Consider the following 27091-nt stretch of genomic DNA (forward strand, 5'->3'; position numbering starts at 1 on the left):
ATTTTTCAATCGCGAAACACTGACTGTCGATAAATGACGATGTTTTACGAATTCGTCATTTTTCTCGAAGAGAAGAGACGCGCGCCTTGTACCGCCATGGTGATGTTTGCGTTTCTGCAGTGTAGCGACGGGATCGAAACTTTTTATTCCAATATTTGTATTTCGATCGCTCGGCCACGAATGGAACGCTGCGAGACCTTGGAAAAATGATTTACGATGGAATCACATTCGGAACTAAAGCCTGTATCGCGACGCTTTTTTCACATTTATCGCGACATCAGCGAATTTCTATTTTTATCCGAACTCCATTAATTTATACCAACGTATTAACGCTTTACAAATTACATAGTTTTCAATTATAAATAGTAAAACTTACAAGATTTCAACGTATTAAATCAAAGTTACATGGTTGAAAAACTTACATCATTCTTGAATTAATCTTGTACGAATTTTTGACAGGCTTTTAATTTCTCATTGTTGTTGTATCAATTTGAAACAATGTGCAATGTTAAATAATCGAAGAATCGTTGTTAAAATTTTTGCTACCAGCATATTTTTTCTATGCGTAGGTATTCCATTGCCTTTAAAAAATTTCTTTCCGTTGCTATCATGTCAAATCGAGATTTTTGAATTCTTTGAAGAATTCGTCGTTTGTTTAATCTATGATAAATTTATGCAACGCTTTACAAAAATAAATCTTGTCACTTCCGAACAAATCAACGCCAGACAGATCGATAATCGAGCGGATACATCGTCGCCGACGGCGCGGCGCGAGAGTCGGTCGCGGTGCGCGAGGACCAATAATTAACGTGCACGACAAACAGTATTATCGTCATTGCCTGATATTATTCCCATTATCTTATATGTGCGGCGGCTATGTGCTTAATGATTAATAAAATATTATCTGCGCTCAGGGGATATCTCTCTCTCTTCCTGACGACGGATAGTTTCGTGCCAGACGCCGCGAGGAGCAGCGATACCGACATCGCGCAGCCTGCGATTTCCAGATAAAATCCGAAATCAGATCGATCCATCGTATTCGGGAATAAACTGTATTGTGAACGAACGTAAACCGAAAAAGAAAATTCGCGCAAAGTAGAAAAGTTACTTGGTTTACACGTAAAAACGGTTTTTACAGTGGATGTTGCTTTCGACGTCGATTGTGTCGTAATCGATGGAAAATTCGGAAAGACTCTCGTAAGTTTCCCAAATTCGGATTTTAGTGAAAATAAAATCAAATATTGTGTTGGTAGATAAATCCCGAAGGTATAATAATCGAGTGTGAATTGGAAAAGGTTTGTGCAATGTTTGAAAAAAAAAAAAAACAGGTGGATAAAAAACGCAGTGTGTATGTGGCCGAGAAAAATAAAAATGTGAATAATTTATATAAAATTTTAAAAAATTTAATAAAATTTATAAAAAAAAACGGAATGTTGCGGAATGTTATTCAAGAATGTTCATCGAAATCTTCCGTCGCAAGCACTGACCGTCGGAGTAATCGTCGATTTTATATTCGCACTATCAACAGCATCGTTCGAACAATCTGGACACCGTCGTTTAAGTTATGTCTCGTTCGTAAGCCAGACGCAGGTATATTAATTAAACATTAATTTATTAATATGCTGTAAATGGGTGTGCTCAAAAGTCTGCAAATGTTTTCGATCATTTGTGTGAACTGGGTATTACGTATACTTTGATGACTTCGTGTGTGGCATGCATAAAATTTTCCACAAGAATGTGTTGCATGTAAAGAATAAGTAAGTTTGTATTGCCAAACTATTCAATAATGAAATATTATATAATTGCAGTAATTTTTGATTGATTTAATTAATGTTGAGTCAAAAAAAAATTTATACCGAAAGGTTTAACATGTAAAAACAAGAACTGAATCAGACTCTGATCTAATTCGCGTTAAAATTGGAAGAACGAAAAATTTAATTAGTTAAATAACGGCGTTATTTGACAAAATTAGCGAATAATTAATTTTTATAATATTCGCTGACTCTAATAATCGGGTTTCTAGATTTCGCTATCTTCGTAGCTAACTTTACTATTGATGCAAACGTCACAAACTGTGTCGAATAATTATTCGTAACACTATGAGAGGCGTAAAATTCTCATATTGCCACGGTGACATTGCTCGCACGAGTTCGGACGCACATGTGACGCATTTTTGGATGAAAAAACAGACGAATCGACGTGAACCCAGACCTTGAAAAAGAGCACATTTAGGAGACATGAAGAAAGAAAGAAGAAGGTGATCCCGAGAAAAGGAGAGAGACGGAGGAATCAAGCCGGTGAGGCTCGTGTCTAGATTTCGATGTCGGTACATATGGACGAAGAGGAGGAAGCGGGCCGCGTATAAAACACAAGTGTCGAAACGACCCGAATATAAAACACAATATTGTTTCTTTCGTGTACGCGTTGTACTCGCGTTACCACGGATGTTCGCTTTCGTTCGTCGGCACCTTCTTGCGTGCATCTCTCTCTCTTTCTCGCTCAACGCCGTTTAGGTTCAGGTAAAAATCGTGTAAGTGCTTCGACGCTCAAGGATCAAGTCTCGACCCTTGCGATTGTTTCTTTCACAACCAAATTCACCCAAAAATAAAATTTCTATAACGAGCCTAACTTTAAACTTTATTATATGTATTATTATTCTCTTTCGTTTGTTATAAATATAAATCTTATATTTTACTAACGTTTGTTGTATGTATCCTTAAATTTGAAAAATTTATATTAAATGTTTATATAACTTCAAACATCAACTTGTATCAATATTAATTATGATTATGAAATTAATAATTCGATTCACATTATTTTGTAAGTTTATATAAAAGGGAAATGATTCAGAGTTCTATATACTTCAGGCTTCTATTTACTTAACTCGGTTTCGTCAGTGCTACCTTCTTATGTCAACCGATCTTATTTCAGCTTATTTTTAGATTATATATCACATCCACTAACTATGCTACAGACAAAAAAAATTATTCCACGACAATTAAAGTTTGCCGACATCAGATATGCTCGTTTACTCGCTATTTACGCGACGCCGGTTTCTGTCAAAGCGCGAAATCGCGCCGAAAATGTCGCGCGAAGAGAATTTTCACTTACGGATCACCTCGCGAAGGAGGAAGACAAAGAGGAAGTGCGGCCGTGTGGTGTATCCCTTCTGGAAACTGGTTGCGGGTCCACGACGTTCTCGGAACTCGCTCCTCGTTGCTGGATCCGCGAGTGAATTTGTGAAGCGAGACACACATGCGGCGCGCGCTTGACACAGGTGCGCTTCCGCGGGGAGTGCGTGGAGACCTGCTCCGGCTCGTCCTCGTCGTCGCGGCTCTCGTCCGTCGCTCTCGTAATCGCGGTCGTCGTTGTCGTCGTAACTGCCGTCTGGTAGCGCAAGATCGAAGCTTCGATTTGATCCGAGAGCCTGTCAAATATTGACTGACGACGATTAGGAGGCGAATGATGCCGCCGTGCCTCGACGTACTATGCCCTCTTCTGCTCACGCCATATTGGAGCACTGATGGTGCTCCCCGCGGCGTCCCCCGCACTTCTTCATCGCTCGCATCACATGTGTTGCGAAACTTCGTGGTGATGTTCCACTCGTGGAATCAGTTTGACGGCAACAGTCTCCTTCAGGGATGATTGAAATAAGCGGCTGCGTAGAGCGTTTATAAATATAAAATGCATATTTATTTACTTAATCATTAATTAAACAAAATAATCTCAGAAGAATGAGAAAGAAAAATTTTTAAAAAGAAAAATGCTGGAAAAAAACTAAAAAAGAAATTGTAATACTTAGATAAATATAGTAAATATAATATTTACAGAGAAAAATATTTGAAGCTTAAAATGCGGAAAATATTTCGTAGCAAGATATCTTATCTGTAAGAGAAAAAGTATTTTTCGAACCAATAATAGATTAAAAGAAAGTGAAGGTAACGGACATGATAGAATCCATAAGATGGACTCCTCTTTCAAAATTTGTTTCGTATTAAACTTCCACATATTATTAATAATTATTTAACACGAAATATACGTGGTGTGATACAAAGATAACGCATAAAAACCATCGATAAAAATCAGGGAAAAAATATATACATACTTTTGACTTGCACCTCGCATAGAAAAATGTTGAAAAAATTTTGATAATGTTCGAATAAAAGCATTGCAAGACAATTTGCCAGAGAGACAAGAGAGAATGCAGCTGAATCTTGTGTTATGAAAAAAATTATATAGCCGCGCTCATGTTGTTCACAGTTTATTACTCTTATCCCAGGTTATTTTCGTAGAGCTCCCTGTGATGAGGGAACGGTTTACCTTGCCGTGTACAAGCGCACATCCGTGCGGTGTATATCTAGATGTGTACGGCGCGTATAAAGTCCTGAGATCTCTTATCAGCGGTCGGAAGGAGGGGAAGTTTGGGGGCGGAGGGTTGTTGTCATGGTTACAAAGCACACATCGGGGTATGCTGATAAGCGGATCAGGTGAGACATCATCCTAATAAGGCGACGATCCAGCGTGTATTATTGCCCCGGATGCAACGGCGTAATCAGGCGGAATTCATGACGACATTCCTTTTTTATGTAACAATTGTATTCCTGTAATTATTCAATAGCAAAACACCCTTGGATTAATCAAAATAAATTGTGCAAGTTGCGTTTATTGTTTATTTTTATCAAGCTAAGAATACTAAGATACTAAATCACTTACCAGCACACATGTCTAAAATAAATACATCCAAAGGATACCCAGAGGATACTTTCTGTCGTTTCCAAAAACGTCTTCGGGATATCCTTTGGACATCTTTTAGATATGCTGTGCTGTGTGGATTCTGTTTTATTTCAAGTCCTGAAAACTAAGACAAATTAAGAAAAAACCTACACAGTATGCATATCCGGAGGACGTTTCGAAGAAGACGTCTCGAAAATATCGTATCTCTCAAAGATATCTTCGAGATGTCTTCCGGTCGTCTTTTGGATATGCGTGATGTGTGGGAAGTTTTGAAACGGAAGTTTTAATTAGCTACAAATTTTCGTAATAATTAATTAAAATTTAATTTAAAAGAGATCTTAATTAAAAACTATTTAAATAAACAATCATCATTCAAGCGATTGGTAATTTTTTTTAAGTATTTTAATTATTTAGTGGCCCATGCTGTCACTGCGCCATTGCCGCAAACAAAAGAATATCTCTGACATGTACAAAGATTAGGCGAGATATTTTATTATCGCCCAAAATACACAAGGATGAATCTTCCGCCGGCCGTTCACTGACTTTTCGCTTCATCAGCTGAGTAGTGTTTTTGTGAGTATTACAGCGGTCAAACGTTAATCGTGACTCGGGTAATCCATTTTGATAATACTAAAAGTACATGGTTTTGCTCTTGAATAATATAGTGGATACAGTTTGGAGGAAAAAAACATAAATCGCACGTTTCACATTATGCGATTGCATATGAAGTGATAGTGCACGTTGGATAGTACATTTATTCATAATTTATAAAAAAAAGTGTATAATTCTAGTAATGATCTTAGTTAGTTCTAAATTTTTAGATGACTTTTTTTAATATGAATTTACTTATAAATTTAAGCGAATAAATCGGAGATAGGACGTATAGCGAAACTTTTTGATTTTATTTCATTTTCTTTTACAAAATAACTGATGTCTTGATACATAACACTCTAAAAATATATTTTGTTAAACATATTGATGTAATGCGATGTTACGAAAGGGAAAAAGTTACATTACAGTCATCGCATATGTTTGCATAGCCGTCGGATATGTTTATTTGTATAATGTGCACCGTTGTATATATTATTGTCTAGTTGTATTACATTATTCTTATTATTTTTAATCGCTTGCACGTGGTGATATATATAAAAACGCTTATATATTATATAAAAAAGTTTTCAATTTACATATATAGATATATAGTCTGCAATTTGGTATCATCTTAGATATTGATGCAAGACTTGTTAATGAAGTCTTCTTTGGTAAAAAAAAGAAAAAAGAAATGAATAAAAAAAAACAAAAGATAAACTAAGGAATTACACAAATTTCCAAAATTTATATAATTTCCAACTTTTTCCAAAAAGTATTCAGCAATATATAACTTTTTAATGCAATTTTAGCGCTACAACTTTCAGCTAATTTCCGACTCGCGTTCCTAGCAACAAATAATTAAACAGTCAAAAGAATCCTTTGACAAGATATTGTCAATTGTAAGAACCGTAGGCGGCCAAAAGCAATGAGCATCAGCTACAAAAATCGGCAATAACCGAAAGTTGTAGATCTTTAATCGATATTGCTATGTAACATATACAAGTAGCATGGGAAATGAAACAGTTGAGGTATATTAGCGTATTTGGAAAAAGAATAGAAAAGGTGAGGTCCCCTCTGCTAATTAAATAATTAAATTAACTAAATTTTAAAAAATTGAAGAGAGTAATAAGTAAATAAGTAAAAACTATGAGATAAGTAAATAAGCGTAAAAAATTACTGGGAAAAGAAAAGAACGTTTCCGTAAAATTATGCAAAAAGTCAAGGTAAGCATATGAACGGTAAAATATAGCGTTTACCCCCTCTTTGTCCTTTAGCTGATAATGTGAAAAAGCTAACAGTTTTATTTCCAATACTTTTTGAATGATTATTTTGGGTACATATTACAATTACATAATTTTGGATCCATTACTTTTCTTACAAGAAATATCTAAAAAGGAAAAAAAAGTATTACACTGAAATTAATACCTGTAATTATTTAATTATGATCGCACGAACAAGATCCAGGAGGCAAAATTCAAGCTATAAAAAATTTGAAAGTACTTTATTAAACATAGAAATTAAATTAGATTAGTGTATATACTGATGATTCAAATTCGTTTTAAGACATTTTAAGTTAAATACTGAAAATCAAGAAATCTCAATACATTTTGTAAGGTTATTATGATTGAGTCTTGAAAAGTCTAGGAAGTTTTCAATGTCTAAAATATTAAATATTTTATAATATAACACATATACATATAAATACACATATATACACATATATATATATATGTGTACAATATCATATAAACACATTAAAGATTTTTAAGATTTTCAAAATTTTCAATCAAAATCACAATCTTGTAAGATGTTTTGAAATTCTTGATTTTCAGTCATTCTTGACTTGCTTAAAAATTTACAAGAATCTTGAAAACTCATCGGTAACAATAAGTATAGAGTGGAAATTTTAGAGCATTGAAAAAATATATAATATTAGATAGACTAGGTTAATGCAGTAAATTCATCATCAGTAAAGTAATAAAATTTATTATATAGTGCAATATGTCTAAAATAGAAAGAATTAAAAGAACCTTATTAATTCGCACATTCTGTAATTTTTTTTCGCGAGATAATCGCAATTCATATTACATAACATACAATTAAAAATTATCAATGGACATCATAAAATATAAAATATATGTAATTATCCGATATATCAACACAATATGTTCATAATATACAATATTCTCTACAGGAATTACGATTATCACTTTTTTTCTTTTTTGTTACAGATGTTCACGGAATGCATTTCTTCACGAAATTTCTCGCATGCGATGACATCGCTGCAATTCGATAGAAATTTCTTTCTATGGAAAAATCTTGAACCCATTTTAAATTCACCCTAAAAGGTATTTACAAGACTTATCCTAGCATTATTATAATTATAATTGCATATTCCAATTTGCAATTATATATTTATATTGATATGAATATATATATACATATTACTAATAACACACGTACATATTATATATGAATCGCTCAAACACCAAAGACTCTATCAATTTATTTTATTTATGAAAAGTTAGGGCACCGATTATGTGCTTTGATACTAAAATTTGAAAAATTACAAAAAAGTGGAGTTAATCAGTTTGGCTTCTGAGTGGCTCATATAGTAATTGATCGTACTTAATGGATTCTCTAAAATTTAGTATTTTGCGCTTGTAAAAAAAAGCGCATAAAAGAAAAAAAGATCACTTCTACAAAAAGAAAAAAAATTGATTGTAATTTTTCCAAAACATACACACGTAATATACATACTCTAATCTATTCGAATTGAGTACGTAACGATACATAACTTTCAACTTCATGTATCACAAATACGCGGAAGGAAAGAAAACCCAGCGGGATATTTCTTTTGTTGTTTCCATATATTGGGGAAAAAAATGAAATATGCAACATTAATGCATATTCGAAAATTTTCTCTCATATTGGATTACAGGCTGCAAAATCCAATATACATACAAAAGTAACATATAATGTATAAAGTGCAATACCCAATAAACATTAGAACGTTCTATGTACGTCCTATGTATATATATATATATATATATATTGTATATTCTATGTATATACAGAGAATGTGAAAAGTATATAAAGCGCATATCCTATGTATGTGAAATAATTATTACATGTATGTACATAGGATGTCCATAGTACATACATAAGTATATTCCAAAGATATGCAGTGTACATTCATAATTCATTGGTATACATGGGGTATATTCCGAAGATGTGCAGTGCACGTTCGCAGTATGTACATAGGATATATTCCGAGAATGTGCAATACACATTCGTAGCATGTACATGAGGTACATTCTATGTATGTACATAGTATATACAGTACGTTTTTTAATAATAAACAAATTTTCATTCATTCGGATATTTATCTACTCAATTTTTGAACAATTAGTTTATCTAAATTCCCTGTGTTGGGATTCAGATATTAAACAGATAGAAACAGTTATTACATCTTTAATATTATTACCCGCCTTTTGCAAATTTTATATAGTTCTCATGATTAAAATTTAAATACGAGATAGATAGCGCATAATGCGTCACATAACGGCAAGCAAAACGAACTAATGACTGATTCTATGTATATCTTAAGATATCTTATGTATATCCACAAATGTATCTACATCAAATGTATCTATATCATATGTATGTACATAGTATATACAGTACATTTTTTCACATTATGGATATTTCATGTATATACATAGGATATGCAATGTTTACTGGGTATGTAACCTAACGAGATTCTGAGTGGCAATTCCGACATCTCATACAAACAATTCTTAGCTAGTGTATCTCCCCGTTTAGTATCACGAAATTCTATCGTCCTTAAGACGATATCGACACGACTGTAGGCCTTTCCAGGTGACCGTTATCCAGCATGATTTTCGATCCGGTTGGGCTAGTCGACGGACTGCCCAAAGTGACGATATGCGGCGAAGTGAGCTGATGATGATCAGGCGACTGAGACTGGGAGACCATTCCCGGTGAACGCACCCCCGTGGAGCAAGATGGGGACGGGCATTCGATTTTCGGCGAATGGATCTCCATTAGCTGTTGATGCTGCTGCTGTTGCTGCTGCTGCTGCTGCTGTTGTTGTTGCGAAGCGATCATATCGTAGTACAGATTCGACGAGGGCGTAGGTTGATAGGACACTAACCTGCTCGAAGACTGAGGATTGTTGTACAGGGCGCTAGCGTATGTCACCTGCGACACGGTGTGACCCATCCTCAAATCGCCATAAGCGTCTGGGTTTAAAATAATAAAATGTTTCTTAATATTTTTTTGACGCACAAAATCGGCATAGCATGGCAAGTAAAAACTTTTGCTTTGAAAATTAGTCCGTTGAAAAATACAATAAAAAAAAATTGGAGAAAGAAGAGAAGCGAAAAATCGGTGAAAAGTGAAAAGCATTTAATTTCTAACGACAAACATTCGTAAAACAATTAAAGATATTATAAAAATGTTTTCTATGAAGATTTCATAAATGCGCTTATTTTGGCTATTTTTATATCGTAGACATATTATATTATATTTAATTTAAGAATGTCAAGTTTTGTGAAAATGTTTTTTTATAAAATGTTCACTAGATGAATGTCGAATGCTATCAATATTGTGCTATCTAGGACCTACCTGGTTCAATCTTGACGCTGTTATTGTTATTATTGTTGTTGTTGTTTGTGCATTGCTGGACGTTGTTGGAAAGAGGCGTGTCACTGGTCTTCATCCCACCTTTAGGTTTTCGCTTGCGCGTTTGAATGCTATCCTTCTTCATAGTAGACGGCCTGTTGACGCCATGCAGCTTGAAATAAAGACCACAGGCGTTGCATACGGGTTCACCCATCGAGTTACGACGCCACAGCGACGTCATCGTAGTTTCACAGTTACTGCACGAGAGGCCAACGCGCCTCGTAGCAGACTACAGAAATACAAAATCATTATTATAATATGTTGTCACCTTCCTTCGATGGGAGAGGAAAAAAAAAATTTATTTTTTGAACGATTCCGTAGCCGTGAGTGTTCTAGTGAAAACACAATGACGAGTCGTACTGTTTTTAAAAGGTATCTGGTTTCATTCTAACAAGAACGCGAAATATGAAACATCAGACTTAGTTTAACATTATGATCGATGTCGAAAACATGAGAGAAACTTTTGTAACGTGAATTTCGAAAGTTAAAGTACAAAACCAAGGTCGAAAATTAATTTCCAAATATTCGAACGTTTATAGCTCTTTATTCATTTCATATTCGACCGTGGAAAAATCGGGTGGCCATCAGTCGCTTTCGCCGTCAGAGCCAGTAATGAGTCCGTACGGACGTGGGAGAGAATTGAGTCAGTTTACCGTGACTAGAAAGTTTTCTGTGCAAGTTACCGCAGAGACCGCGGAGCAGAAAAGAGCGAGCCACCCTCAGTCACGAAGATCACGTGAGCCTGGAAAAACTCAACAAACACAAAGAATCATTCCGTGTGATCGGAAGTTGCGAGCGGCACGAGACGAGGCGTGCTTTACGACCAGGCTGCACGTGATTTCGGGGGTGAGAGTGCTCGTACCATGGGTATAGTGGCACCTCGGGGCTACGAATCCGAGTGTTTTCTATTTTAGAAACGCGCCACCGACGACGAGGACAGTCGGTAGGACCGACTGCTTTCGTCACGGCAATCGCGACTGTGGCGTTTAGTACAATGACGTGATCGAAGAAAAAGTGTGATGTTAACGCGAGACAGTAAGATTGAGGAGAAGTCGGGACAGAAAGGACATTGTCGATGTTTGACCGCTTGGAAGTATGTACATATGTTGATTTTTTGTCCATATATCCTCCCTCTTTTTCACTTATTTTACTTATTTGCTTAAAGAACACTAATTTTTTACAAGCAACTTTAATATGTCAATTCAATATTGATTTATATATAATAATTGATTATTATATTTATACATATTAAATTTTATATATTTAATTACATTTGTCAGTGTCATCTTTATCTATCCGTCAATACTACGATATTAATTGAGAGAGAGAGAGAGAATCAAAAGTATATTATTTTAAATAAATATAATTATCAATTTCATAAATACTATTGGATTTTCGATCAACATCATCTTCATCCCCTATCCATCAGTGCTAAGACTTGATGGGGAAACATCAATTTAATATATCCGATAGTCCAAAATTTATTACATGTTATCACACACAAACCACAAATCCAACTATCTTCCAATCATTAATTATCATCTTATACTTGAGTGCAATAAAGATCAAACAGTGATGAGGAAAACATGATGGAGGATACAATGAACCACAGGATAAGGAGTGCCAAAGAACAGAAAAAGAAAAAAAAAAACACTGGGAAAATATATTATTATTCATACCGTGTTACGAGATAAAGAGGTGGAAAGATAGAAAGAGAGAAAGAGAGAGAGAGAGAGAAAGAGAGAGAATGCTGACTGGGGAGGATGACACCTACCAAACGACGGCTCGATTTCTCCTCCGAGAAGGCGCCACGACGGGCGCCACTATACCCACAGTAGCCTTTGTAGTAATCGCCCTGGTCCGCCACTGAAACAGACATGAGGCCATGCGTTAGGGGTGTTTCTTTCCTGCGCGTGCCGAACACACACACATAGCGGTGCGGATCGAGCCCGCACCCTATCTCTCACCTCCCACCCGGAACAAGGAGGGGGTGAGACTGACGTCGCGCGCATGCGGCGACGTAACGTGCTTCTTTCTTTTTTTTTTTTGCAGTTTTATATTCCGGGATCGAGATGCGATCGCTCAGCGTATCGCGGACTTACGGGAGGGCAGAACGTCACGGGCGATTTTCCACATAGGCTTCTGGACAGTAACGAGGACGAGCGAGAAAGTATCCTTTTCGTATTTTCTCTCTCTTTCTGTCTCTTTCTCTCTTACATCCCTTTTTCTACCTTGCGACTAAATCCGGCTCGTAGAACCAACGGTTTGCAAGACGTTTGCGTAAAAAAAAAAGGAACCCAAATTCTGTGTGTTTCTTACTGTTTTTAGAAAAAAATGTAATTTTTTTTTTTCTTTTCAAATCTTTCGAGTATGATGAAAATTGTAACAAAGCGCAAACTACCGAGTCGCGCGCAGCGGGTCCCCGCAATCTTTTCGGCAAACGGCTTTGTCAAACCGTTCCGGATCGCGATAGCGTCGCAATGGCGGCACCGTGAAGCCTTCCTTACCAAGCGACGTGGCTGTTTAATTAGAGGACGATTCATTCCGTTCATCTTGTGGTAGAGACCGCATGCGTTGCAGAGGTAATGCCCGGTGCCATCCCTACGCCATAAGGGTGTGGAAATCGCGCCGCAATTCACGCACTCGCGGCCCTCCGTAAAGTACTCCGCCTCGATGTTGTGCACTGTGTTCATTTCATACACACTGTGTTTCTCAGAAAGTTCAATCAAGATGTAACGCGCGGGAACACTTACTCTATCACACATATATACACTTCCATACACATCCGTCACCCCTTTCACCATTTTTCTTCTTTTTAAATTGCATTACATTTCGTTAATCGTCTGCAAAATTGATTGATTATAATTTGGACCACTCGAATGGAAATCGGATCGCAAAATAATGAACCGTCAATGTGCTGTCGGTGACTTCACAGAGGGCATGGTGTATCGTCGACTAACAGTAATGGTTCAGCTCAAACGATAAGATGTCCGATAAAAAAATGTAATGCAATATCTCTGATTCTTAATGACGTAATATTTGATAGCGGTTAGTATTTAACAATAAATACCGAAAATATATAATTTTGCAATGCACACTGCTCGGTGCTCTGCACATTCTACACAATTTATAAGTGTTAATTCACAAAATCAAGTTAATGATTACATATACAATATAACTTATATATACATGCTTGACACGGAGCAATTTTATTATAATTTAATACTGCATTAATTAATTTATAATAGAATAAATGAGAAAATCAAAAGCAAAAAGTACTTATTTTTACAAGCGAAGATAGAAAATACGCATGAAAATGTGCTCATTGATAATATTCATCTTTTGTGAGAAAAAGAACGTGCTCATTTTTTTTCTGCATATTTTTTACTTGTAAAAATAAATATGTTTTCCTCGAAAAAGCGGAGACAAGAACATGGTATAAAATAAATTTGCAAGATTTGCGAGAATAGTGATCGCTCGGCTTCTCCCGTGAATTTCTTTCCTTTCTATCACTGAAATAAAAATGCGTAATAATAATACAATCACGCGTGCTTCCGGTGCTATCGATATTTCCGATGCGCGCGACGCGACGCAATTTGGCGACCAGGTAAAGAACACGTGTCTATGACGGGAGAGACCATATCTGCAGTGGCCTCTTTTTACGTGACCATTCGGAAACAATCGCGCTTCGTTAGTTAGCGGTATTCCCCCACTGCGATTTACGTGACTATGAATATGCATAGTTTCTCAGCCGCGAGCGCAGCGTAGAACATAAACTATTCCAGAATACGCAAAATACGTTCCACGGAAAACAAGTCCGAGCAATGAAAATATTCGGCTTTACTTTTCTCGTCTAACAAAATAAAAGAACGAGGAATTAATAAAAATAATAATTGCCAACTCTAGTGAATTATATAGAGCTTTATAAAGAAAATATAGAATGCAAGAATTTCAAATGTTTTCTAATTCTTCAAGTGTATAAATGAGTTTAAGATGAACCTAAGTGGTTCTTAATGATGATTTTTGTGTTATTGATATTTTGATGACTTTCTAGAAATCAATAATTATATAACGGAATATTGTGCGATGCGAAAATACGTTCCTTACTTTTCCAATGTGTCGCTTTCCAATGTCAGGATATTTGTTTCAAAATAAACATAAATATGTTGTGAAAATATTATAAACATTAAAACATTAATAACTGTTCGTAATAAAGTAACTATGAAAATTGAGGAAAACGCGAGGGAACGAAGAGCGCGAACGAATAACAGAGAGGGAAGAATACAGGAAGCATAAAGGCGACGAGGGAAGAATGGAAACGGACATTGCGTTATCAGAATTTCCGGCGTTAGCCGATAATAATGCAAGTCAACCCAGTAGCCGCATCGTATATCATATTGAAAAGCTCATTGTATACGATTATTATTTCAATAATAAAATTATTGGCTCAAATTTAAAGCAAATATTATTGCCATAAATGTACTTAATTGCGAAAACGTTTTTCTTCCTCATTATTTAAATCACGTTGCCACTTGGCGAAAAATTAAAATATGATTTTTTCAAATCGGACCACATCCGGTCCACACCGTCGCTTAACGGCATGAGCGCTAAAGTGCAAATCCACGTAAATCCGCGAGTTTATCCTTCCTAGTAGAGGCCGAGCGAGCGCGTCACTTGACGACGGAGAAAAATAAGAGAATTCGTCTCAGGTTACGCGGTGGAAAAAAAAAGGAGAAGAAAAGCAAAGCGGAGAAGGAGAGAACGAGGAGAGGTCGGCGTACGCGAGCAGCGTATTTGGCAGAAATGCGACTGGGAAGCAATTGGATATTGTATGTAGGTAAGCAAGAAGCTGCTGATGCCCGTCCAAGTCCTACGAACTCTCTCAGAGCGTACCGCGCTATGTATACGGGCGCGGGTCGAGTTGCGTTCTCGCGCCTTTATGACGCCACCTTGACCCACAAATACCGGGTCGTTAATCGTCGGATTATCGTCGTTCGCGAGAAATTGCGAGTGCGAATTAGAAGAATGGACTAGTTCAGCAAAAAGACACGATCCGATAATTTTTTACGCAACAGAGAAACATGTAAAAACGATACCGAGAGAGTCTTCAAGAGAATATATGTACGTAATACAATTAACAATATTACAGCAGTACTCATTTTAATTTAAATAATACAATGATAAGAGAGATTGCAGTGTATAATTGTAAAATAATTTGCATAAAGTGCTGTGAAAATGTCTATATTTTTTCGTAGAAAACTCGACCGTCTTTTTTTCATTCGCTATAATATCATATCTCTCAAATCGTTATTAATATTATCAGAATTAAGGTCGTGATATCCGATTGCTTACGTCGTTTCATGGCGCCCATAACTCGGCACGCTGTTTTCGAACTAGAGACGCGTCCGTAACTAGATATGAAAGGACGCAAAACGGTGTGGGAGGGAGATGGAAGAGATAAGGAATTAAAATGCGGGCATTGAATTACCGAAGCGACATGAGGACGAAGAGGTCAGAGGACACGAGAATCCTCTCGAGATAGGAGCGGAATCGGACTGGGAAGCAATCGGATATTATGTAAGTAAGAAGTAGCTGACGTGGCTGGGTATCCTTCGTGGGGTGTGTTCTTCACGCTAAAACCTACGTTACAAGCGCACGGGCTCAAATTGCACTTTCGCACCCAAATGACGCCATTGCATCTGCATTCTGACCTTCGCGACACCTCATCCTCGAGTGCGCAACGCGAGAAAGTCGCGAGTCAACGATAGCGAGAAGTAACAGGAAAAATTAACGGTAGTGGCAGATAAAAAAAAAACACGAGAAAAAAAAGTAATAAGAAATAAATGGTTTAACATGTACTTTTACATGCCGGATTAAAGTAACAGTTTCGATTACGGCATTATTTCTCACAGCGAACTTAATTTCACAGTTAGACGATTATGCCGGCGGCAATAAGCGCCACGTTATCGTCGCATACGTTATCATAACATTCTTGTTTCACCCGCGCTTTTGCCCTCTCCGGCCACTCTAATCTACCCTCGGCTCTCCGCGACACTTATTATTTTATATAGAAAGCTCGGCCAATCGCCCGTGCGGCGTACCTGCATACCTCGTTTCGTGCCAGGCGTACAAACATTGCGCGCGGTGCAATTGTTATTTATAACTTCGACCTTTCGCACCCGATCATTATTACAAAGTACACTTGGAAGCTAAGAAAAAATCAAAAATACAAAAATTGAAAATTAATCTCCTCCTATTTAATTCTCGGTTTTTCCAAATATTTTTAGATTATTAAATACATATTCATTTTTATTCGTCTATTCTTCATTTAATAAAAAAAAAAAAAAAACTAATATAAATCTGTTCTAATCGGTTAAAGGATGCCGATCGTAAATGTAAATATAAACGAAAAAAAAGGCGAGCTGCGGTGGTCCAAAAAAAGAAGAAAGTTTTCGGATTAATTTAGGGACGGCCACGTGCAACGTGTAGTCCTTCAGGATGATGCACGGGCTCTTGCGGTGCTCACGCATACGACGTACATGAAAGAACACCGAGAGACGATTTCCCTGTAGGAAGGTGGAAGTGGATGTCTGGCGCGGTCGAACTTAAAATGACGGTGAACTCCTCGCGGACGAAACACTCGAGGTCGCGCGGTATGTTAAAAGGCGCGTCTCCCCCTCCCCCTCCCCTTCTCTCCCTTTCCCGTTGCCGATCCGCCGGCACAGAGTGAGGATGGTGCGGCATGTGTAACCACAGACTACAGCCCCTAAAGAACCACTTAAAGTCTTTAAACTCTCTCTTCCCAGCCGGGAACATCCCTCTAAGACGCATCTCTCCCCCTTCAGTTTCATTTTCCCGCCGTTTGATCATGATGCCTCGATCACTCTAATCACCGTCGCGCATCCAGTTACCGCCACGACAACCGCGTGTCGCGACACCGTTAGAGATAAATGAAAGCACGGTATTAATATCGCGTAAAGAATAACGTGGAACTGATTCGAAGGTTCAAAATAGAAGCACTTGACTCGAGCATGGGAAAAAAAGCAGTCGAGCAAAGAGATCTCCGAGGACGACTAATTCGTTCTCATACGATGTCGCGCGCGTTAAATGTTGAGAGAAACAGGACGAGTACTCGGTTCTCATTTTTTGGCCGATGACAAATTTTCAACATCGTCCGTGCGTCCTTATGACAAATTCTTCGGGGTCTTCGATGAGAGAAAAATCCGAAATTAACGACGACACTTTCGGGCGCGAAGAATATTCAGCGAAGAGATTCGAGATTCGGATTCGAGATATTTTCGACTTTGACTCATTGCTCTCTCGCGGCGTGGCAAACCTTTACGTCATGCGGATAAAAAGGTCCGGTCGACCTCCATGAACCTTGAGGAGGCAACATCTATCTCGGCGTCATTATTAACGTCCGTGATAAATAATCGACACGCGTTGAATTTAACGTTCAATGTACTCGCCGTTATCAGCCGAGCGAGACTTAATTATTACCGAAAACGGACAGAAAAAGACAGTAAGCCGGAGAAGGAGAGAGAGAGAGAGAGTCACGTTGCGGATAAAACAAGTTGCATGCGATATATCGACCTCGGTCGTGAACTTAAGCTTGCATAAGAGCCAGAATTAATTGCGGACGAGGCATTTAAAAAAAGAAAAAAAGATTTTGCGCTTTAATCGAATTTGCTTATCCGGCGACATAACATGCTCCGCGAACGTGACACTTCATCACCATAAATTTATTACCGTCGTGTATGTATAATTTTAATTTACATCTAGAGAATTGCAAAAATAATCTGGACACGAACAAGTTGTGGATTTAATAAACTCGACGCGAAAGTAACCTTTCGTAATCTAAGACTACACCTGCGATCTCGCATAATTTTACGGCCGAGTAGGAAGTCCGAGATTCCGAAGATTCCGATTACCGCGAGCGCAATCTCGATTAATCGCGGAGAGAACGCGATGAGATACGCCCGCTTCCATTTTCGGCAGACGATATACGAATTTAACGCGCGTGTTAACATTCAGCTGACATCATCGGTTGACATTCGATTAGATACCTAGATGTTACGCGTCTGAAAGTACGTTACGACGGAATTTATCGTAATGACACGCCCCCGCTAGATACAATCCTGTCGTCACCTCTATCTCACACGTAGACATAACTAGATTAAGCCTACGCGTTCGTGCAGCCTAGGTCATGGTCGTATCAATGCCTCTCCTTCGATAGCCGGTCGGCGCGTGACGTTGCAGAAACGGGTGCCCCGCGCGGACCGACTGCGACGTGGAGATACGTTAGAAACGCTCTCTTTCACGACTACCGCGAAGTCCGAAATCGTAGACGATAAAGAGCTCGGAACCTGAGTCTCTCGAGGCGCGAACGCTTCTACGAAGCGAGAGAACGAACGTCCGCGGCAATTACCGAATAACTGATTTCGAGAAGAAAGCAGGTGCTCCCTTTTATACATATTTTCATAAGCAATGTAATTAAAATCTTGGGAAATCGGAAATAGAATATCTTATAAAATTAAGATTACGATGTAAATATCGCGAAAATTATTATTCCAAAGCAAAGAAAAGACATTCTATATCTTTATCTTTCTAAAAAAAAATAAAGATGCTATTTAAAAGTTGGCGAGAGATCGCGAACCGAGTGTCATAAAAGTACGCGTGACCGATTGCGAATTAAAAAAAGAGTTCATTGTATTTATTAGTTAATCTGCTCCCGACGGAGGCCAGTGAAGCACAACAAAACCGCGAATTCGTATCGCGGATTCTCATTTACAAAGTCGATATATCGTTGGTCAGCAGCCAGTGACCCGTGCGAGCGATAAATCTCGCGTCTCCGCAATAACGATGGAAATCCATAAGATATCAGTCATCTATCCCATCGATCATCCAATATTCATTTAACGGCATTCATAAATAGTAATACGCGAGTGGAGAAAAAAAAAAAGTCGCGCGAGAAATATCACTCTCGAGGAAAACTTGGGTCAGCGTAAGGGGAAACCGAAACGAGAAATTCGAGACGGTCGGTTGGATACGGCCCTAATTTAGTGGCATGAACGAATTAGTCACAACTATGCGACTATCTGTCCCATCGGGCTACGCCTGATCCCGTCTCCGTGTTGGATTTTTCACGAATACGGAAAGCTATTGAAATCCTTTTTTTCTTCATTATTTATGACGACCGCAACACGATACGCCGTCGATCATAATAAAGGCTTCGGTTAACGCCAATTCGTCATCTGCGGGGAAGGAGTTTCTCGCGCGTCGCTCGGAATCCTACAAATCGCGTTGGAAAATCCAACACAAAACAGAGCTCGACGATAAAATGATAATATTTATGCTGTTCGATAAATTTGGTATGCAAGATGAACCACGGCGATTTTGATTATTCGATCGAAACTAATGACAGAACTAATAATTATCGAAACAATTAAAAACAAATTATGGAACTAATTCAGTCGAAATTAATGATTATTGATAATTAATAATTGATTATTCGTAATATTTTCCTCACTGACCTTGTCACTTGACCTTGTTACTGACCAAGCATTATACATATATCGATAAATAAAAACTTTAGTGTTTCTTTTTTTTCTTTTTCTTTCTTTTTCTTTCCTTTTTTTTTATATCAACAAACGAGTTTATTCTACGAGGAATGTCTACGTCAAAATCGGAGTTTCTTTCAGTAACTGCGTACTGTTAAATTTCGGTTTTGACATGAACATCCCTCGTATATATAAAAAATATCCAATAATGATACAACGATACAAAAACTATATAACAATTTAACTTTTCGCGAAAAAATAACAAAACACAAAAATAAAACATTTTTTGTTTGGCTGGATATTTTTCAAGAAAGCGGATCCGAATGTGGAAGTAATATGCATCGAGTGCGGAATTTGAAACCTCGAGGAAACGTATATATAAACGCGCGCAACACGCCCACCGATCACGCTTGACAATACCACGCTGCGCACCGCGCGCGTCGATGCGACGCAGGATAAACCACCTCTCGTGTTGTTTAGCGCCGGCGCTCGTCTATTTCGGTACGGTCGCAGATGTACGCAACGAAGGTTGGTCAAAAGACACCGCCCACTTCAGGGATGCATGATTCAACGATGCAGGATCTACCATTACGACAACCGCAGGAATTTCTGACTGCTCAAGGACCTCCCCGGTTGGAGGCTTACAGCTCACCCATATCATTCTATACTTTAGTTTCGTATTTCGCTCACTGCGTGAGCTCGGATATTGAAAGGACGTGACGAATTTTCGAACGACAATGAGAAAAATTCTGTATCATCAATAGAGCCTCCGTAATATCTATCTCATATATTATTCAGAATCACTAAAAATTTATTTTTACGACAATTAAACGACAAAATATTTTAACGTAAAAAAATTTTTTAATTTGCGATTTTGTGAAACAACCGAATTAATATGTAATCGGAAAGTTATGCTGGAATTGCACGTGAAAAAATTATATACATCCAGCCGTTAAGTCACGCTGATTAGTAAGCTACAAAGAATGTTTTTCATTAAATTCCACTGATTGAATAAAATGACCCACACACGTTTGCGTTATCGCAATGACAGTTGGCCAATTCTCGCAATTTCACTGCCGGAGACACGAACATCGCGATTTGACGATCTAAATCGTGAGAATACGTAGCGATCGCTGCAGATATATGCATATGCATGCAACTATATGCTGCAGATATTTGCAGATGCGACAAATTTCAGGAAAGGCACAAACAATCGTTAAAAAAATTCAATAAGGCTTCCTCGCGATTTTCTCCAATTATAAAATTAAAAAAGTTCAATTATTAATCTATTTCTGCCACTATTGTTTTATTCGCCTTTTCAATGTTAAATTTTGCCCAATGACAATCACTTTTAATTTTCTATCTTAAAAATTGAACGAATAAAATTATTTCTTCAAAAGCTTGTATCTTTGCTAACGTAAATAAAGACCTAAAAGCCTATCATATTTTCGCGTATTCTTTGTTCATAAGAACAACCTTGAAAGGATTAAAAATTCCTCTAAAATTGCTCTAATTACACCCAACTCCATTCATCACACCATTACATCTAATTTCGCAAGCAAAAAATTTGTCTAATATGAAAATTACTCACTGGCAGTCAAACTCGCCGCGGCGCTGAGCTGCGTTGGTGCTGATACCGGATTGACGGTTTGTCGTCTTGACGGCGTGGCGTATTGCGTCGTCATCGGATCGCTTGTTGGTGTCGCATACGTCCAAGAAGCGCTTTCGACAGCGGCACCGGTAACAGTACCAGTGGTGTTCTGTTGAGACGACGAGAATGGTGGACTATAACCACGGAAGCTAGACCGACTGCCAAAAGGTTGCGAAAATGCCGGTAAGGATTGATGGGACACTGCGCCTGAGGACTTGCTACTACCATAATCCTCAGAAATGGGAAGTCCCGTGCTCAGAGCTGTAACTGCGGACAAAATAAAAATGCACTGTAGGTAACCTGAAAATTATGATCCTTGTCCTTTTCAAATCTCTTTTGTCAAGATGAAGAGTTTTTCTTTAATAAAAATGTCACCAGGTAATGGAAATCTTTCAGCAAAGATATAGATAGCACTGAGTCAGAAATAACCTCAAATCCTCACATAAAATGACTCAACTAAGAAGTGTAAAAAAGTACTTGTGCCTTTGTTAGAAAACTCCCATTGTATTTTATTCTACTATTCTCTATCCACCTTTCTATTTCGTCCTCTGACAATATTTGCTTTAAATTGATTGAAGAATATAATTAATCACGATTGAAATGAATAATTTTAACTAATAACGCTAATAATTTCTGTTAATTTTTGAACATTTTCTGAATAATTTTTGCTAAAGCGTCCATTAACAACCACGACTCACAGATAGAATAAAATTCTCTCGCGTCCAGTGAATCTTTAAAGCTGCATTTTTGCTCAAAAATCTTCTAAGTTCTCGATGACTCACGCGATCACCAACAAGAATGCTGCATCAGAGAATGCAGACGTTAGCTCTGACAGTCATCTGCTTAATACGTCAGAAACGCATTATCGGGTCAATTATCTCCGCAGCGGTGATACGTACCCTGATTGTTCCACAACTGAGGCGACGACGCCAATTCTGTGGGGCTGCTCGTCATGTAAGGAATATATCCGGTTCCTGTTCCAGTACCCATCGTGCTCACGCTGCTCATCGTCCGATACAACGACGAGCTGCAAAGAGAAGGAAGCTTATATTGGTAATCGTGATACAGGATGACTTCTTAAAAAATAAATTAAAACTTTTCTTTACATAAGGCTTCGATAACGATCGAGTTGCTTTCCAGAGCGACTTGTGAAAAGAGAAAATAAAAATTGTACACTCAATTGCTGAGCAGAGAGAAGCGCGCAACGGCCATCCATCTCATAAGTGTGTCTCATGTTTCACGCGTGGATCACGTCTCGCGGATAAATACGCCCCTACCCATGGGATTTGGATCGTGGGGAGGCGTGTATCGCGTGAATCGATCGTCCGGATCGATTCGATCGACACCCTGGAGAGTTTCTCTCGGTTTTATTGCGGATGTGCACGCGTGGCACTATACATCTGTACCAGACTCGGGTTTGTAATCCGTGGAAATTGTTAAACTTCGATACGAAATTGAATTTCAACGAAAAATGAAGACTAAAATGGCTGCTCTTGTGAACAGTACCAATATTTGTGTCGCTACATTTGGCGGCAAAGGGGACAGTTGTATCTTATTTGTTTTTTTCTCTTTTTTTTTTTCGATTCTTTCAATATGTCTAAACTGTGTTTATAACCACCAAAGTGCACCGTCATTATCGCCGTTCCGTGTCGGAAGACTTCAGAAAGCAATCCAACGGGAAAACGGAAACAGGAATGCTCGCCAACAATGCGGGCGCGTGCCCGAAGAACACAAGCATGCACCTTTTGACTTTTTTCATATCTCCAGATGTCGATGCCCTACGCATAAACGACTTCACTCCACGTAACGACTTTGTTATCATTGCTATTGCTAGTGTCGAGAGCTGTTTTTACTTTCCAAATTGGTAACCACTCCAACGCACTGCAAAAACTACCTGAACAAAATGGCAATAAACGAATTCCTTGCCTTCAGACGAATCCCTGGTGTGCAAACGGGAGCAAAACGGTCCACTTCTGAGTGTCCTTCAACGATTTTAAAGAATTGTTCGTCAAGGGTTTTTCAGGATTCCCAGAGACTTTAGGGTGAATTCTTGGAATTGTTATCCACTAAGAATCATTCCAAAGATTGACAAAGAGATTGTGAGAACTATTGTAAGAACTATTGTCTAAAATATTTGGGAAAGAAAGATCTCGAGAATGCCGACAGGTTGCAGACTTAAGCACGGTTGTGTTTGAGCGTCAATTTTTTTGTTTGTTTTTATTCTGCTCATAACAATCGTATTGAAAAGCAGAAATATATTTTGATTTTATATGTAGCGATCAAAATTAAATGTTACTAATAATTTTAAAGCGCGGCTGTGTGATAAGTGGCGGATCGTCTGGACGATACGGCGAGTCTCGATAGGGTCGTATTTATACAGGGTGATTCAAAATAACCTGATGTCCTTGCAATGCCATATTCTTGAGCGAATTCTGAGACGATTTTTCCTTTTACAAAATTTTGTCCGAAGCTTAGTTTTCGAGTTATAATTGAAAATAGTTTGCTACTTACGAGTCCGATACAACGGGCAGACAGGGACGGTGTAATGTGTCATGAGACGATAGTAAACACTTGACAGTCTCATTATACGTTGCGCGTCCCTGCCTGCCCGTTGTACCGAACTCGTAAGTTGCTATCTATTTTCAATTATAACTCGAAAACTAAGCTTCGGACAAAATTTTGTAAAAGGAAAAATCGTCTCAGAATTCGTTCAAGAATATGGCATTGCAAGGACATCAGGTTATTTTGAATCACCCTGTATATAGATTGCATATGCTTTTTTTTCGCGTGTAATTCGTGAAAGGCCACGCCGCCGATGCGCTCGGCGTGCCACGCGCGCATCGCACACGTGCGCTTTGCTTTATCTTCGCGCGCATTAACGTGTTCCAAACAAGGTAAAGAAGCGGCCGGCTTAAAACAAACGAAAGCACCGCCCGCTCGTACGTTCGCGGTGATGTCAATACGGACGCGGCCTTGAGCTGCTGCGCGGTGCCCCGGGCACGTTTCAGCATATTGGTACGTGTCCGGAGACACATCACTCCCGCGATGTCGATGATTCCCGAGATGCTCTCCTCACGCGGTTGTGTATCCACCAAACTCATCGCCGATCGAGACAGAGAAAGAGAGAGAGAACATCGATAAGCGCCGTGCGCGCAATTTCCTTCGCAAATGAAGCACAAAAGAGAGAAACCTCCGCAACGAACGAAACCTTAGCCCAGTTAAAGTCTCCATAAATAGAAGAGAGGCTACATGTGAAAAATAAATATAGATTAATGGAAATTTAACACACGAATGACAAATTTAAAACAACAAACAAATTTCAGAAAAGAAATGGAATGTGCAAACCTGACAATTTTCAGGATTCGAGCAAAAATAGCTTGTGCTTACATTATTTTGAATGGCGATTACAAACGATTACAACGTGTTTCAGAAGCATCGCTGATGAAAGGCTGATGATTAATTCGGTTTGATTAATTCAGGAATAACTGAGTGATTTTTTTTTTACATGAAAGATTGCGTGAGGCATTTTCAAATATTATTCGAACATCGTTGTTATATAAATTGCTATGCGTTTTGTTAATATTCAAGAACATTGTAAACGCGCGCGCGTAGATTTCCTGAAAGAAAAAAATAAATAAAAACTACACTAATTGTAAAATGGAACGACGAGTACCTACACTGAGAAAAATGGTTTTATTATATTAACAAAATTCTTCTGGTTGACCGTATTTTAGTCGAACGAAACAGAATTTCTGGTTATCGTCACAAAATTTTACACCTTATATCAACACCGTTTGGTTAACTTTACTATAAGGATTTGAATAAGTGTTTTCTTGTTGGATCTACAAAACTTCTTGTTATATTTACATAAATCGCAGCGCTCTGCAACAGTTTCGTCATTACTCACTAAACGGTTGATCAACTGTTCGCCGCATTCATTTGTTACACTGCTACTGCGCCCTCGCTACTCGCGGCGTGTATCGCGCGCATTAGATCTTTCGCGAAGCAATGGCGTTAAGCAGTCGGAACAGTCTCAACTGAGCTCGCTAAAGTTTTACGTCGCGTCGTGGAATCCATTACGGAATATTAGTTAGGCCGATGGCAGAGAACGAGAAGTAAGCACTTATGTCTGTCGTAGACGTCTGTCGTGGACGTATGGTAAGGCAGAGAAAAACGTAAGTCGTGAAAGGTTATTGGATATGTGTGGAAACGACTACGACATACATAAGTTTTTACGTCTCGGTCTCTGCCATCAGCCTTACATCCGAAAAGTTTTATGATCACGTGGTGTTTTTTTTTTTTAATGAAATATATGTATACCAGTGATGTAATGTTTCCTACCGGGCTCGGGAGCCGGGAGCCCGGTAGGAAACATCACATCACTGAGTATACTTTAAACCAAAATATATTGTTAGTATTTTACAAAAACCACACCTATCCGAACTTGTTTTTTAACTGCAAAGTTGTGTTAACCTAACAAAACGATATAGTAAAGTTAACAAGAAATTCTGGTAGAGTTTTGTAAATCTAACAACACGATGTAGTAAGGTTTACAAGAAATTCTGATAGATTTAAACAGGATGAAATTTAACAGAATCTTCTGGTAATTCCAACAACAAATTTGTTTCGTCCATTTTTGAACAAACGTACTAGTAGAATCAACCAGAATTTCTTATAATACAACAAAACTTTTTTTCCAGTGTACATTAAGCTGTTTATAGTTACATTATGAATCATATTGAGTTCTGATTCTTAGAATCAAAATCAAAACTCCATTCTTAGAACAATGTCATTTTTGTGAAATTTAAGTTATAAATATTCCGCATGTGATCGACACGTGAGCGGATAGACGAAAACTGCGACTCGCGTGCAAAAGTGCACGGCCAGCAACATATTACGTCCGATCGCCGGCCGAGTTATGACGAATACGAAATTTGCACATCGACGGTGAACTCGATACTCGCCGACCATGGCTTGACCGCGACGAAATCTGCTTAGGCGATTTACATTTACATAACATTAGGATAGGTTATGATGTGAAGCAATAAGCTGATATCGAGGATGATCGACACGAAGGCTTTCAAAGACGCATTAATTTTCCGAATCGATTTTAAGACGGGAGAGTATTGAGAACAATTTCACCGACGAGTGGAATCTGAATTTTTTCTTCGGCGTGGCAAATGCTTTTCAGGCATTCCGCAAAATTTCCGTTTCGACTATACCGACGAATTTTGCGCGGAGGAGTATTATTTTTTTGTTCCATATTCATTCTACGCGTGCAGCAGACAGGGAGGCGCGATTGCATCACGCAATGCAAATACGGGTGAATGAAAGCCGCCTAACGGTTTCGATTGTCTTAGGATATGTCGCGTGCGTATCGACACGAGCTCGATGGGCACGAGGATGCGTCTTTAAGTGCATGCTGCTAAGTGCGACAGAGCGTCCGTTCCGATGCAATACGAGTGCAGAAGGAAAGAGGAGAACTGGTTGCGCGTATCCCGTATAGTTGTGTACCAGGTGCAACACCGAGTACTTTGTAAAAGCACTAATACGAGCGGAAACGTATTAGACAGGCACGCGCTGCGTGCAATTTGCACGCCTGGCGCAGCGATGCGCGCGATCCCGTCCCCGCTAATGCGTTCCGCAATGTAAACGACCGACAGCGAGCTAAGCGGAAGGAACCTTCCTTCGACAAATCTACGAAAGGCTGTGACGACCATGGAAAAAAACACACGATTGCAAGGCACCGTTCGACAAATATTGATCAAGTCCTAAATAAATACAAATTGCAATCATGAACCATTAATAACATATAGAAAAAAAATTATGTTTGAAAAAGATATAGCGC

At 38.4% G+C, this 27091-nt stretch overlaps 2 protein-coding genes, 1 long non-coding RNA gene and 1 pseudogene across 18 annotated transcripts in view; 2 read left to right on the forward strand and 2 right to left on the reverse strand.

The window, feature by feature from the left end:
• The window catches only part of LOC105671039 (uncharacterized), a 21944-nt gene extending 18695 nt beyond the window's left edge, over window positions 1–3249 (reverse strand). For 3 of the 8 annotated variants that reach the window (XM_012364887.2, XM_012364885.2, XM_012364886.2), the window contains exon 1: window positions 3112–3207. The gene's annotated coding sequence lies outside the window, so the exon portion shown is untranslated. Of the gene's footprint in view, window positions 1–3111 lie in introns of all 8 variants that reach the window. The other 5 variants (XM_012364880.2, XM_067358601.1, XM_067358612.1 and 2 more) reach the window with 3 other exon arrangements.
• The window catches only part of LOC105671040 (uncharacterized), an 11367-nt gene extending 1557 nt beyond the window's left edge, over window positions 1–9810 (forward strand). The window contains exons 2-4 of one of the 6 annotated variants that reach the window (XR_001100545.2): window positions 915–1197; window positions 4293–4487; window positions 7557–8216. This is a non-coding gene — a long non-coding RNA (uncharacterized lncRNA). Of the gene's footprint in view, window positions 1–914; window positions 1198–4279; window positions 4488–7556; window positions 8217–9197 lie in introns of those variants that run through there. The other 5 variants (XR_001100550.2, XR_001100543.2, XR_001100544.2 and 2 more) reach the window with 5 other exon arrangements.
• LOC105671038 (box A-binding factor-like) overlaps window positions 5616–27091 on the reverse strand; it is a 71596-nt gene continuing 50120 nt past the window's right edge. For 3 of the 4 annotated variants that reach the window (XM_012364877.2, XM_012364876.2, XM_012364874.2), the window contains 5 exons: window positions 22143–22270; window positions 21184–21510; window positions 12540–12715; window positions 9976–10261; window positions 5616–9590 (listed from right to left, as the gene is read on the reverse strand). In XM_012364877.2, the coding sequence (XP_012220300.1) occupies window positions 9172–9590; window positions 9976–10261; window positions 12540–12715; window positions 21184–21510; window positions 22143–22270 (1336 nt within the window). In that variant the 3' untranslated portion in view covers window positions 5616–9171. Of the gene's footprint in view, window positions 9591–9975; window positions 10262–11806; window positions 11899–12539; window positions 12716–21183; window positions 21511–22142; window positions 22271–27091 lie in introns of all 4 variants that reach the window. The other variant, XM_012364875.2, reaches the window with a different exon arrangement.
• Window positions 14196–15276, forward strand: LOC136997213 (uncharacterized; annotated as a pseudogene).

The sequence above is a fragment of the Linepithema humile genome, chromosome 1, assembly GCF_040581485.1.
Source record: "Linepithema humile isolate Giens D197 chromosome 1, Lhum_UNIL_v1.0, whole genome shotgun sequence".
NCBI classification, from domain to species: domain Eukaryota; kingdom Metazoa; phylum Arthropoda; class Insecta; order Hymenoptera; family Formicidae; genus Linepithema; species Linepithema humile.